The sequence below is a fragment of the Phyllopteryx taeniolatus genome, chromosome 1, assembly GCF_024500385.1.
Source record: "Phyllopteryx taeniolatus isolate TA_2022b chromosome 1, UOR_Ptae_1.2, whole genome shotgun sequence".
Classification (NCBI taxonomy): Eukaryota; Metazoa; Chordata; class Actinopteri; order Syngnathiformes; family Syngnathidae; genus Phyllopteryx; species Phyllopteryx taeniolatus.
This window is the reverse complement of record NC_084502.1, coordinates 1,942,898-1,956,770: the sequence shown is the minus strand read 5'-3', so window position 1 is coordinate 1,956,770 and position 13,873 is coordinate 1,942,898. Positions and strand designations below refer to the sequence as shown.

Sequence of the window (13,873 nt, the reverse complement as noted above, 5' to 3'; positions counted from 1 at the left end):
TCATTAAGCATAAGCAGTATCCTTCCTGTCAGCTCTGAACTTTGAGAGCTGAGTGATGAGAAAACAAACTCAGTCCCAATACCTCATAAACAAAACCTTTCCATCAAAATCAAATTTGTTTTCTCCTGTTTTATGCATAAGTCAAAATGAGTCTGTGACCTTTTTTAAGTTTGACATCTATGCGTTTTGTCCCTTGAATGTAAAAGATGATAAACAGCATAAGGCTTGCAAAACGACAAGATCAGATTTCTGTGTGTTTGTGACATAGCAGGTTAGCAATTATTCAAGTACCCGCCCACTTCATGGTTGCTACATGCTCACTCATCTCAGGAAAACTGTCTGAGTGACCACGCAGGTGCGTGACGTGCAAAGCTTTGCATCACCTGCCAAACTCAGATGAGTTGAGGAATAAATTCCAATTTATTTTTGGAAAAAATCCTGAGCATTTCGGAACCTGAATTGTGCAGTTTTCATGCACAATTCGTGGAGGGTGACTTTATAAAAAAATTTTACTTTTACACACTGCTGGAAGTGCATTTCCTGGTCTGGAGCGAGCGACCCAGCTGGGCAGTCGCAGCCAAGCCATGCAAATATAGTATATGAATGCTTACATGGGTTGTGGGTTACAACAATACTTAACTATATTTATAATGTTGAATGTACAGTATCTGTGGATTAAACAGCAACGCTTGCAGTCACTGTCGCTAAAATGTGTTCGAGAGATGGTTATGTTGTAGTGATTAAATGACACCTGGTTCTCAAAGTCCATCCATCCATCCATTTTCCTGCACTGATCCAAGATCGGGTCGCGGGGGCAGCAGCCTCAGCAGGGAAGCCCAGACTTCCCTCTCCCCAGCCACTCCCTCCAGCTCTTCCGAGGGGATCCCGAGGCGTTCCCAGGCCAGCCGAAAGACGTAGTCTCTCCAGCGTGTCCTGGGTCGTTCCCGGGGTCTCCTCCCGGTGAGACGTGCCCGGAACACCTCACCGGGGAGTCCGGGAGGCATCCTAATCAGATGCCCCAGCCACCCCATCCGGCGCCTCTCAATGCGGAGGAGCAGCGGCTCAACTCTGAGCTCCTCCCGGATGACAGAGTTACTCACCCTATCTCTAAGGGAGAGCCCGGACACCCTGCGGAGGAAACTCATTTCGGCCGCTTGTATCCGGGATCTTGTTCTTTCGGTCACGACCCACAGCTCATGACCATAGGTGAAGGTAGGAATGTAGATTGACCGGTAAATCGAGAGCTTCGCGTTTCAGCTGAGCGCCTTCTCCACCACAACGGACCGATACGAAGTCTGCCTCACTGCAAACGCTGCGCCTGTCAATCTCCCGTTCCATTCTTCCCTCACTCATGAACAAGACCCCAAGATGTTTGAACTTCTCCACTTGGGGCAGGATCTCATCCCCGACTTGGAGAGGCACGCCACCCTTTTCCGACTAAGGACCATGGTCTCAGATTTGGAGGTGCTGATTCTCATTCCAGCCGCTTCACACTCGGCTGCGAACTGCTCCAGTGAGAGTTGGAGATCACAGCTTGATGAAGCAACAGAACCACATCTGCAAAAAGCAGCGATGCAATTCTGAGGCCACCAAACCGGACCCCCTCTACGCCTAAGCTGCGCCTAGAAATTCTGTGAATAAAAGTTATGAACAGAATAAAAGTTATGAACAGAATCGATGATGAAGGGCAGCCTTGGCGGAGTCCAACCCTCACCGGAAACGAGTCCGACTTACTGTCGGCAATGCGGACCACCACTCCAGTCTGCCAATCCAGAGGTACTGTCTCCGATGTCCATGCGATGTTGCAGAGGCGTCTCAACCAGGACAGCCCCACAACATCCAGAGCCTTAAGGAACTCCGGGCGAATCTCATCCACATCGGGGCCTACCCACCGAGGAGCTTTTTAACCACTTCGGTGACTCAGAGCTATGAGAGCCCGCCTCAGAGACCCCAGACTCTGCTTCCTCATGGGAAGGCGTGTCGGTGGAATTGAGGAGGTCTCACCACTGATGTCCACCAATGGGTTCGAGGATTGCCGCCACAACAGGCACCGACCACCTTACGGCCACAGCTCTGTTCGGCCGCCTCAGCAATGGACTTAATTTCCCCCGCCTCCCCCGAGACGCGGGTGAAGTTCTGTCGGAGGTGGGAGTTGAAACTCCTTCTGACAGGGGATTCTGCCAAACGTTCCCAGGAACCCTCACAATACGTTTGGGCCTGCCAGGTCGAACCGGCATCTTCCCCTACCATCAGAGCCAACTCACCACCAGGTGGTGATCAGTTGACAGCTCCAACCCTCTCTTCGCCCGAGTGTCCAAGACATGCGGCCGCAAGTCCGATGACATGACCGCAAAGTCGATGACCAAGGGTGTCCTGGTGCCAAGTGCACGTGTGGACGCCCTTATGCTTGAACATGGTGTTTGTTATGGACAATCCGTGGTGAGGACAGACATCCAATAACAGGACACCACTCGGGTTCTGATCGGGGGGGCCGTTCCTCCCAATAAATATACCCACACCTTCTCGGCGCCTCTCGCCGTAGGCAACTCCAGAATTGAAGAGAGTCCAACCCCTCTCGAGAGGATTGGTGCCAGAGCCCAAGCTGTGTGTGGAGACGGGCCCGACGATATCTAGTAGAAACTTCTCGACCTCACACACCAGCTCGGGCTCCTTCCCTCCCAGCGAGGTGACGTTCCACGTCCTTAGAGCCAGCTTCTGTCGCCGGGGATCAGATCGCCAAGGTCCCTGCCTTCGGTCACCGCCCAGCCCACAATGCACCCGACCCCTATGGCCCCTCCCGCAGGTGGTGGTCCCATGGGAAGGGGGACCCACGTTACCCTTTCGGCTGTGCCTGGCCGAGCTCCATGGGTGCAGGCCCGGCAACCAGGCGCTCGCCTTCGAGACCCGCGTCCGGGGAAGGGAAAACGTAATCTGATATTTTTTCTCATCATAGGGGCCTTTGGAGCTGTGCTTTGTCTGGTCCCTCACCTAGGACCTGTTTGTCATGGGTGACCCTGCCAGGGGCATAAAGCCCCAGACAACTTAGCTCCTAGGATCATTGGGACACACAAACATGTACCACGCCGCCTGTATATAATATATAATATCAGCCACTATTTTATTTCACCCACGTCCCCTCCTCTGTGGGATTGTGAGTAGTAGGCCAACAATCCAACGCTTTGTGAATTCTGCTTCATGATGATAGTAAGACCCAATCAGAGCAAAGCTTATTTACACGTCGCATATTAATGACAAATCCGGCCGTCTCAACTGCCAGCCAGGTGAAAAAGACAAACTTGAAAAAGGATATTCTGGGCAAAGGATATTCCAAATTATCTTGCAAACACAATAAAAGGGCATCAAAGATTATCTGGGGGAAAACATTTTTAATTGATGTAAGGGCACCTTTAAAGAGATACAAATGTATAGGTTAGTTATGTGATTTTTTTTTGTGTGTGTGTGTAAGTTTTCATAATGATCTTTGGTGGAAAGAACTTATGATGAAGGACTTTTAACAATTTCCACCTTTAACCACGCCCTAGTTATAGGCAATGTAATAATAGTGCCAAACAATTAAATTTTTAAACATTTGAAGACGGAGTATAACATTTTGTAGATCCCTGTGTCCATTCCCCGAGGTTGAGCATTGCTTCAATTTCAACAACCTGTAGACATGCAACCACCTCTTTTAATAATTTTTCTGACTGACAGTTCCTTGCAGGTGTTTAAAATAAAAGCTCATTCATTCATTTCATAAAACAACTCTGAATGACATCCAAATGAGAGGAATGGGGGATCAGTCATTTGCTGTAGGCCAGTGAACACTAAGATTAAAACCACAGAGCATCAAAGAGATTTGCAACATGTAGTTCGTTAAATGCAGTACTTGAATCACCTCTGTTAAATGTCATTAAAAAAAATAGATGCATGCAAATTGATACCAGAGAGGTAACAATATTGACTGAGATAAAATACAAACCAATTGTTAATAAGGATCTGCTGTATGTGGGTTAAAAGGTTTTATTTGCACTCCTACAAAACTGATCTCTTTTATGTGGAGAAAATATAAAACTGTGAGGAAGGTATCTGAAGAAGTAACACTGACTTGCAATAGCCTAGAGTGCAATGGAGATGAAGTGCTTTAACATGAATTGGATTGGAGGTGTATCTATGGAGAGATGGATGTAAAGGGAAACATCAAAAAATGTATCTCTCTGCCAGTCACAACATGCCGAGTCGTGCCCTCTTCTGGCGTTCCCAGCAAATAAGGTGCACACACATCAGACTCTCTCACACCATGTCCAGATTTGCTTATTTTTATTTGTTGTACATATTGTAAATGCAATGTTGTTGTTTTTTATGAGCTTCCTCTCTTAATCTCTCCAGGAGTGGGATTTCCCCCCCCCCCCCCAAAAAATTTTTTTTGTTTTTTTTAAATGCATTTTGTAAATTGGTTTATCTCGTTATATATGTATGTATGTATTCTGTAAATGCGATCGGCGGCGGCGGCATTGCACCTTCACATTTATCTGCTTGTTATTGGGGGAGGGGAGGCTGGGGACGCTGGTGTTGGGAGCGGACCAGTGCCTTCGTTCTTGCCATCATCATCATCATGGAACTATTACTGCTGCTTGTTGTCATGATGTAAAAGTATTGACCAGCTTGGCTCAATAATAATTCATCTGGTCTTTTGCGTTGACCATATTTGAATGAATTTGGGTTTGTAAGCGGTTAAACTGTGATTTATCGAGGAAAATGTCCTACAGGTGTGCGTACGCATGGTTTGATAGGTCTGATTATTTTATGGCGTACGCAATTTTCAGCTTTTGTGCATACGTACGCTTTTAGTAAGAATCCTTCGCACCCTTTGTTAAGTGAGGCACCTAGCCCATCTGTCCATTCCACAAATCAAATGGGGCCCTTGAACACACGAGTTTGACACAAGACACAACGTCTGGTCTAGTTTTTATTTTATTGTATTTTATTATTTTTTTTTTTTTTTTCTACTTCTATCTAGATTATGTCACTTTCTCTGAAGGTAGCGAAGAAGCTATAAAATGATGGATTTTATAACGAAGCAGATTTACTCATTTTTGATGAGAGCAATTTGAAGAAAGTGATATTTAGGCTGTAAAACACAAAGATTGTCTAAAGACAAACAAAACTTGTGGAGCTGCATCATTTGTCAAGACTAATGTTTGCCATTTTTATGACAAAGAAAGTCCTTATCAGCCAATAAATGATACAGAAAATATTATTTAATTCAGTCCGTAAACTTTAAGGTTTCGCCTCATTTAATTGATAACAGGACCATCGTTCTTCAGTCGGTGAGTGATTTAGAGTCAACAAAATCATAATCCAGCTGCTAAACTTGTACTTTCATCATTAGCCCGTGCTTAACAGGTTGCAGCTGCAAAACAAAAAAAACACAGCTATATAACCCTATACATATCAATAAACAATCACCCCATGTTTGTTTTGTTTTTTTTGTAACTGAGACCGTGTGCTGCTTGACCATTTTACATTTCACCGCGATACATACTGTGTGTGAGGAACATCATTTATTGTCCAAATTTGCCATTTACTCAAGGACAGCATTTTGCCTCGTTCATTAAATTGTTTTTGTTTTGCGTTATGGCAATAAGAGTTCTCATGCTGCCATGTTGTTCAAGTAATGGGAACGTGTAGTCTTTCTCCAAGAAAAGTATTTGCAATGATGAATGTCTCAGTGGCTATAGCAAAACAATTCTAATGATGCTTGAGTAGCTGTTGTTTTCTCAACTAAGATTCATGCATATGCGTGTGTGTTGTGCAGCTGGCAGGACAGACAAGAAAGCATGGGATTTTTGCGGTGCGCTCAGAACCTGCTTAACGCTATAAGCACAAAATATTCGCTCTAAGTGAATATCAGGTTCCTTTGAGCAGTCATTCCAGGGTGCACCAGGTTTTGCCTCAGGCAGTTTCTCAGGAGACATTAGAGGCAGGCCAGATACATCAATCGCTGTCACTGAGGGGAGCACAGATCAGCCGCTCAGGCTATGACTTCTTTGTCATGTATGAGTTGTGACTATAGAAAGTTATTAACTAAATATGAGCTGAAGTATTCCATACTCACAGTTCTGTTAACAGGTGCAGTCGGTGGAAGGCTCTTGGCTGGATCTCGCTGATGTTATTCATGCTTAGATCCCTGAAGAGAGGAGAGGGAAACAAAAGAAGGAAAGTATCAATCAATGCGCAGGCGTTCTTATCAGTGGTCTTTGAAGATTGTCTGGCCATGTAAATTATACGTTGAAGAGCCGTATTTCATATGGTGATCAATCATCCATAGTAGGGAGTACAACACAAAGAAGAGGTTCGGGAGAGGTTAAAGGAGGAGGAGGAAAAGAGGGAAATAAAGAAACATTTCCCCAGTGAATCTTTGTTGGGCAGCTAATTTCCTCCTCTTCCCAATGACTCGTTCTCTTTTCCAGATGTCTCACTCTAACTTTCCTCTGATCTGACCCCTCTGTTTCCTTTCGTACCTAACTTCATCACCCCCCTCCTCGGGAGACCATATTGCTCCAGCTTTCTGATCATCGCTGTAAGATCGACACACCCCATCTCTCTGAATCTGTCACACATTCTCCGACTTAAGTTTGTTGGGGGTGAATGTTGACGCAGCTGCGGTCGCTCAGGTTAAGGAGGGGGATTCTGTGTTCCTTCCCTGCATGCGTGCACACCCCGTGCAACAGTTTGAAATTGTACAGTGACAACCTCTGTGTCAGCCTGTGGAAGAAAACACATCTAACCTTGTGCCTCAGTCATGTTGGAGCTTTTGATGAACACCATACAAAAATGGGGTTATGTCACCCCTATTCTTTGGCTGTATAGTCCACAGGGCCTTGCTTGAGCCTTCAAGACGGAGACGCGTATTGTGTGTGTTTCTTTGTGTGCGTGATACGATCCATTCCTCGCGAAGCCAGAGGACCATGCGAGCAAGAGTAAACTGCGCTCCCGGAAGCCCCTCAAAGTTGGGAGTTTTGACACGCTAGCTGTTTGTTCGTCAAGTCAGCCAAACTCCGCTTGAATGGATTGATCCACTGGTATGATCACTATTCAGCGCCAGAGGAGAGTGGAAAAAGCATTGCGCGGCATCAATCCTTTTTGGGGTACTTGAAAAGGCAATTATATTGAACTGTTCTGACATAAACTCCCTACTACCTTCTCAAGGAGAAGAGCTAATATGAAGCAATCTGTTCCACACTCCCCACTGTCACTTGGTTTTGGAGGGAGTTTTGCCATATGATGAACATTTTGCATATCCGTTTGCCGGGGGACGTGTTGGGTTTGTAATTAAGTAGCCTTTTTATAGCTCAACTGACATCTAATATGTTCCTTATGAACCCCCCAGAGGTCTAAGTGCAAAATAGAGCTCAGAAGGGTTCAAGGTGTGAGTCAAGGACACCTAATTGGGGGATGCCTTCAGCCAGTGTTAGAGGAAAAATAGCTGTTTCTCTAATGTCACACTGCAAAGTAAGCCATCCATCTTCCAGTTGCACTAATTACATTACCATTACTGCACTCAACTTGGCTGTTACTTGTGTTCCATTCTTATGTTTTAACGATCCTCTGAATTGTTTCTAAATCCTGTCATGACATTATACACTTACACTGACAACTCAGAGGGCAAATGCATTGTGACAAATGTTGGGGCAATGCGCCGTAAAAGCTAGCAATGGGCAAATTTCAATGTTTTTTATTTTATTTATTTTTTTTTAAATTGCGTAAGGCTGTAAGCCTCCAAAAAAATGACAGGATTACAAATTACTTTAGAAGTGCTTTTCAACATTCAAATGGCAACAGGCTCTGAACATAATTAATTTACAAAAACTGTTAAAAGTGAAATGGAGCGTAAAGAAAACGTGATCAAATTCAATTGTAATTCATTGGTAAAAATCTAGTTTTAACATCTCCCATCTGCCAGTTGACCGCTATCAGGGCCAAAACCTAGCACCACAAGAGATTCTCCCCCTATAATCATCCTTATCAACAATTTACTTTTTTTATATTACTCTTCTGAATTTGTTTATTTAGTTTCTTTACAATCATTCCAGACATTGTATTTAACAAAAAATAGTGGAGCTGGTCTCCCCTTGCAAAAAAAAAAAAAAAAGCCACTGGTAATGCTGTGCGTACACTTCATGTTTGTCACATGTATTTTTGTCTGTACAGCTCCAATCAGTGATTTACAAATGAATGCAACAAATTAAAATTGATTTAAGACAGGGTAAACATAAGCGATTACAAACTTCACTGACAAATAAGCAGTAACAACATGGCTGGCTGACATAAATGACACAGAAAGCACACATTTACGCCATCGATCAACACACCATAATCCCAAAATATGGTCGGACAGTAAATATATTTGCTAAAATATTTAATAGGCAGTGTTAAAGTAAAGCAACTGACACACACATACAAACCTAATTCCAATGAAGTTGGGATGTTGTGTTAAACATAAATAAAAACAGAATACAATGATTTGCTAATCATGTTCAACCTATATTTAATTGAATACACGACAAAGACAAGATATTGAATGTTCAAACTGATCAACTTTATTGTTTTTAGCAAATAATCATTAACTTGAGAATTTTATGGCTACAACACGTTCCAAAAAAGCTGGGACAGGGTCATGTTTACCACTGTGTTACATCACCTTTTCCTTTAACAACATTAAATAAACATCTGGGAACTTAGGACACTAATTGTTGAAGCTTTGTAGCTGGAATTCTTTACCATTCTTGCTTACAGTCCGGGGTCTCCATTGTCGTATTTTATAATGCGCCACACATTTTCAATGGGAGACAGGTCTGGACTCCAGGCAGGCCAGTCGAGTAGCCACACTCTTTTACTACGAAGCCACGCTGTTGTAACACGTGCAAAATGTGGTTTGGCATTGTCTTGCTGAAATAAGCAGGGGCGTCCATGAAAAAGACGTTGCTTGGATGGCAGCATATGTTTCTCCAAAACCTGTATGTACCTTTCAGCATGAATGGTGCCTTCACAGATGTGTAAGTTACCCATGCCATTGGCACTAACACAGCCCCATACCATCACAGATGCTGGCTTTTGAACTTTGCGTCCGTAACAGTCCGGATGGTTCTTTTCCTCTTTGGCCCAGAGGACACGACGTCCACAATTTCCAAAAACAATTTGAAATGTGGACTCGTCGGACCACAGAACACTTTTCATCACTCCGTCTTAGATGAGCTCGGGCCCAGAGAAGCCGGCGGCGTTTCTGGGTGTTTTTGATAAATGGCTTTTGCTTTGCGTAGTAGAGTTTCAAGTTGCACTTACGGATGTAGCGCCGAACTGTATTTACTGACATTGGTTTACTGAAGTGTTCCTGAGCCCATGTGGTGATATCTTTTGCAGATTGATGTCGGTTTTTGATGCAGTTCCGCCTGAGGGATGGAAGGTCACGGGCATTCAATGTTGGTTTTCGGCCTTGCCACTTACATGCAGTGATTTCTCCAGATTCTCTGAACCTTTTGATGATGATATGGACCGGAGATGATGAAATCCCTAAATTCCTTGCAATTGTAAGTTGAGGAACATTGTCCCTAAACTGTTCAACAATTTTCTCACGGACTTCTTCACAAAGGTGAACCTTGCCCCATCTTTGCGTGAATGACTGAGCAATTCAGGAAGCTCCTTTTCTACTCAATCATGGCACCCACCTGTTCCCAATTAGCCCGTTCACCTGTGGGATGTTCCAAACAGGTGTTTGATGAGCATTCCTCAACTTTCTCCATCTTTTTTGCCACCTGTCTCAGCTTTTTGGTACATGTTGCAGCCATAAAATTCCAAGTTAATGATTATTTGCTAAAAGCAATCAAGTTTATCAGTTTGAACATTAAATATCCTGTCTTTGTAGTGTATTCAATGAAATATAGGTTGAACATGATTTGCAAATCATTGTATTCAACACAATGTCCCAACTTCATTGGAATTGGGGTTGTACATAGACTTCAGTCAGCTTCTGGGGATGTGCCTACACTTGAAGACAACGCTCAATGATCTGCTCCTGATTAAAGAAGCCGTAAACAATCGTCGTGTGAAAGTCCACAGCGACGGCTTTGTACAGACAGAATAGACAAGCTGCAACGAGGAAAATGTTTTAAGATAAAGATACAACGGTGAGTCATGGGGAAAGGTTGAATGTGGCTCAGTTTGGTTCTGCTCTCCAACGAGCTCGCTGGGAAGCCGGAGAGAGAGACAGAGACATTTCTCCTCTACAGGCCAAGGCCTCTGCTGACAACTTGACATATCGTTGGAAGGCGCTGTGCTATGGCTTGTTTTTAAAATCAAATAACAGCTGTGGCTTTTTTAAACCATGATAATTATGATTGATGACTACCACATGTGCATTGTGTCGGCTGGCGCTGCGACATGCAGATATTTTCAGCGCGAGTAAACGGCTGCAACAGAAAATGAGAAAGTAAGAGCATAAAGATTTTGCAGCCACAGCAGTGTGTATGGGAGTGTTACAATTATAACTGAGGTTTCTCTATTCCAATTTTATGGAATTCTTGTGTGCGACTGAGTGTGTAGGTGCTGTGTACGCGTGTCAGTATGTGTGTCTTGGACAATATTTTTCCCGTTTGTCGGTGGCTGGGGTGTGTGTGGTGAGATATGTGTCGCTCATTTTCACACCCCCTATTGTTTTCCAATAAGCCTGCGGACGCGGTGGGTATAATTGCTGGTTAAACTCCACCACATCATACATGGAAAAATATTGCTGTGCGGGTCTGCGTATGTTTAAGGGGGCAGAGGATAAAAGGGGTTTCTTGTGTTTTCATTTTTGCAGGAATATTGAGTTAGGGGGTCTTGTCTTGCCTTCATGGCATCATGCAAGAAAGTAGACTATATAGAGCTGATGTTCCTGCAGGATAACACATCTTTCAAATGGCAGAGGCGCACAGGAAATGTCAGACCCTCAGATCTCTGCCTAATGCTAAACGATGACCTAAAGACACGGAGACGCTTGCTCATCCCATCACAAACTATTGAGTAACTGGTAAAAGCTGTCAACTTATGTCTCCCTCTTTAAGTAATGACTGAGGCCATTGTTGCAGTAAACGAGGACGTGTTGCACTCCGATAAACAATGTCGTCTGATTTACAGCATTGTTCGGTGTACGTGTGTGTGCCTGCACGCGTGGATGGGCGTAAGAGGCAAGAAAGGTAAAGCGCTGCATGTTTGATGACTTCATACAGTGATTTATTGCGTAACCACGGCAAGAATTTGTCTTGAGGGGGAAATATCCGTTCTTGCCCCTCGGCCCTGTCTCCCTTTATCTTGTGCCACTCTATCACCCTCTCTTCCCATCACTGTTTTAAATTTCAGCCAGAGCGTGGAGTTACATAGACCGGTTGTTACAATAACGTGATTTATCATATTTCCTTTTCGCCGTCAGCAGGACCACTGAAGTATGTTATCAACCCTGTGATCAAAGGACCCTCTGTGTGTGGGTGTGAATGTGCCCCTAGCTCCTTTGTAGACAATTTCAAGCTGGTGGCCTTTCTTGACAAGCGCGATGATGTAGCGCAACAAAACAACTGGCCACAACGTATGAAAAACAGCCGCGCTCATGCTCGGTTGTTCACCTGAGCTGCATCCACAATCGGGAGGCACACTGGCTTTTTGTAAGGTGCAGGACAGACCACCCTGGTGGGTGAATATGCTCTCAGATATGAGAACAGATGGGATCAGCAGGTAGGTGTTTGTGTCTAGCATCGGTCGTGAAATGTGTCAGCCAGACAAAGCCGGCCAGGAGAGAGGAGACGGACACTTTCTTGATGGAAAATACATTGTCTCAAAGCATGAAACTGGAATGGTCAAATGCATATCAACATCCATAAATTGCTTGATGTATTATTCAAAGCCTAAGAAAAAAATTATTTACATCATATAATAGCATGCATCTGTGCGTACAAATATTGCCCATAGTGGCTGTGAGCGTCTTCAGGACGACATCAAAGCGATCGAATTTTGGAGGCTTGCTAATTGCTTGCAGGCACTGTCATGCCACAAGTGAGTCGCAATCTGTTGATCTGCTACAATTAAATAAAATAAAAAATAAAAAACAAGCATCATAATCGAGATAGCGGTAGGTCAATCCATGAGGACTTGATTTTCGGATCACAGATTTAATAAAGAGCTGCAGATATTGGTACTGGTCGCTGGAGATGCTAGTCTGCTTCCTTAGCACTACCAATATGCCCTTGAACAAGGCACAAAACCGCTAAGTCAGACCTCTCTCATTTGCCTGCATCTCTATGAATAGAAAACATAGCATCAAAATATACAGCAGAGTAAAATGTAAAATAGTAAAAAAAAAAAAAAAAAAATGCTTTTTGTTTTGTTTTGTTAGTTTTTCTTTGTTTTTGTTTAAATTGAATAACAATTGTGTCACTGTGCCCTTGGCATTCACACAAACATGCATGTTGCCCTCGGGGAGGATATTTCCGATGACTCACAATTGCACAGTTACCTAACGCAGTCACAAAAGCCATCCCCTCAGGTCTTCATTGCAATTCCTTCATCCTTTATTCCCTTACATCCCAGCAAATCCATTACCCCCTTGTTCAGGCATAGTCTTTCACCCAGCGAACAGCTAATAATGCTCGTAAGATTTGTTCCTTTCAAGGCAGATTATTTGCAAGCGACCTCGGCAGTGTAGATGTTTGGTGGAAAGCAACGACCAGATGCAGGGCTTCTGTATTTGCAATGCTTTGAGCCGCACCTTGGCTGCCTTTTAGTGTAACCATGACAGTAATGTCTTGTGTCGCATTCCGCCAGTCCGATCCTCTCTGCTTACCTCTTTCACAGTCAAAGCCACAATGAAAGAGGATCTTTTATCCCACCTAATGCGACTGCTTGTCAATGCTGGGGTGCCGCCTTCAACTGGGCCTGAAAGGTTTGTGTGTGTTCGTGCGCGTGTGTGCGAGGGTGAGGTCTGTGTTTGCATTTTACGATTATTTTTTTATTTTAATAATAAACCAACTACTTTCAGTTTCTTTCGTGGTCGCACGAGTTTGCACGCGCACGCGCGACCATACAAAAAGAGTGCAGTTAGGAGGCTACAATGCTGTCTTTACCCTCCTCCTCCCTCTAAAGATGTTTTCTTGCTCCCGTTTTCTTTCTCCGCTAGACTTCCTGCCCTTTGTTGTCAGAAGGAACCTTCTTTATCAGGCCTTCTCTTATTCTCTTGTGTCTCTCATTCACGGCCCACAAAGAGAAAGGGAGAGGGCGAGGAAGTCTTTCACCTGGACAAGACTGTCCACGGGGACGACTGGGATACAAAAGAGCACAGGAAACAGATAGGGAGGAAGAGAAGAGATAACAAGGCCGAAAGAGGAGATGCGCCTTATGTTATGTGCTCTTTTCCGCTCGTTGCCGTTTTGGGGAGAGTGACAGGCGGATGTCGAGGTGGAGAAAGCGGCTGTTTGTTTATTCTGGGGTCATGTCATGGGAAACCCGTTCGTGCCCTGTGGGAAGTCTTCGTAGACTGGTATACTACACACAGGACACGTACACACGTGTGTGTGTGTGTGTGTCCGCTACTTGTCCTCCCACACATGAGACAGAGGGGAGAGGGGTGAAAGGTCAAGCACTTCAGTAATGGAACAGGAAGCGTTGGAACAGTGCGAGCTACAGGACATACAACTGCCTCCGACATGTGGACAGGACTGACAGGCAGCTGTTGGGGGTCGGTGAAAAGAGCCTGCATAGTTCATTAACATTTTCATGGTCTTTACATGACATATACCATATACTAAGTCTGTCTTTTTCGTGTCATTTCAAATCAAAGCTAGGCCTCATA

The 13,873-nt window shown here is 44.3% G+C and overlaps 2 protein-coding genes across 5 annotated transcripts in view; one reads left to right on the top strand and one right to left on the bottom strand.

The window, feature by feature from the left end:
* LOC133487214 (transcription factor Spi-B) overlaps nucleotides 1-13,873 on the top strand; it is a 35,798-nt gene that overhangs the window by 1,005 nt on the left and 20,920 nt on the right. The window lies entirely within an intron of this gene.
* The window catches only part of LOC133486517 (leucine-rich repeat-containing G-protein coupled receptor 6), a 59,987-nt gene that overhangs the window by 25,749 nt on the left and 20,365 nt on the right, over nucleotides 1-13,873 (bottom strand). For all 4 annotated transcript variants that reach the window (XM_061792197.1, XM_061791850.1, XM_061792020.1 and 1 more), the window contains one exon: nucleotides 6,116-6,187. In XM_061792197.1, the coding sequence (XP_061648181.1) occupies nucleotides 6,116-6,177 (62 nt within the window). In that variant the 5' untranslated portion in view covers nucleotides 6,178-6,187. The remainder of the gene's footprint in view (nucleotides 1-6,115; nucleotides 6,188-13,873) is intronic.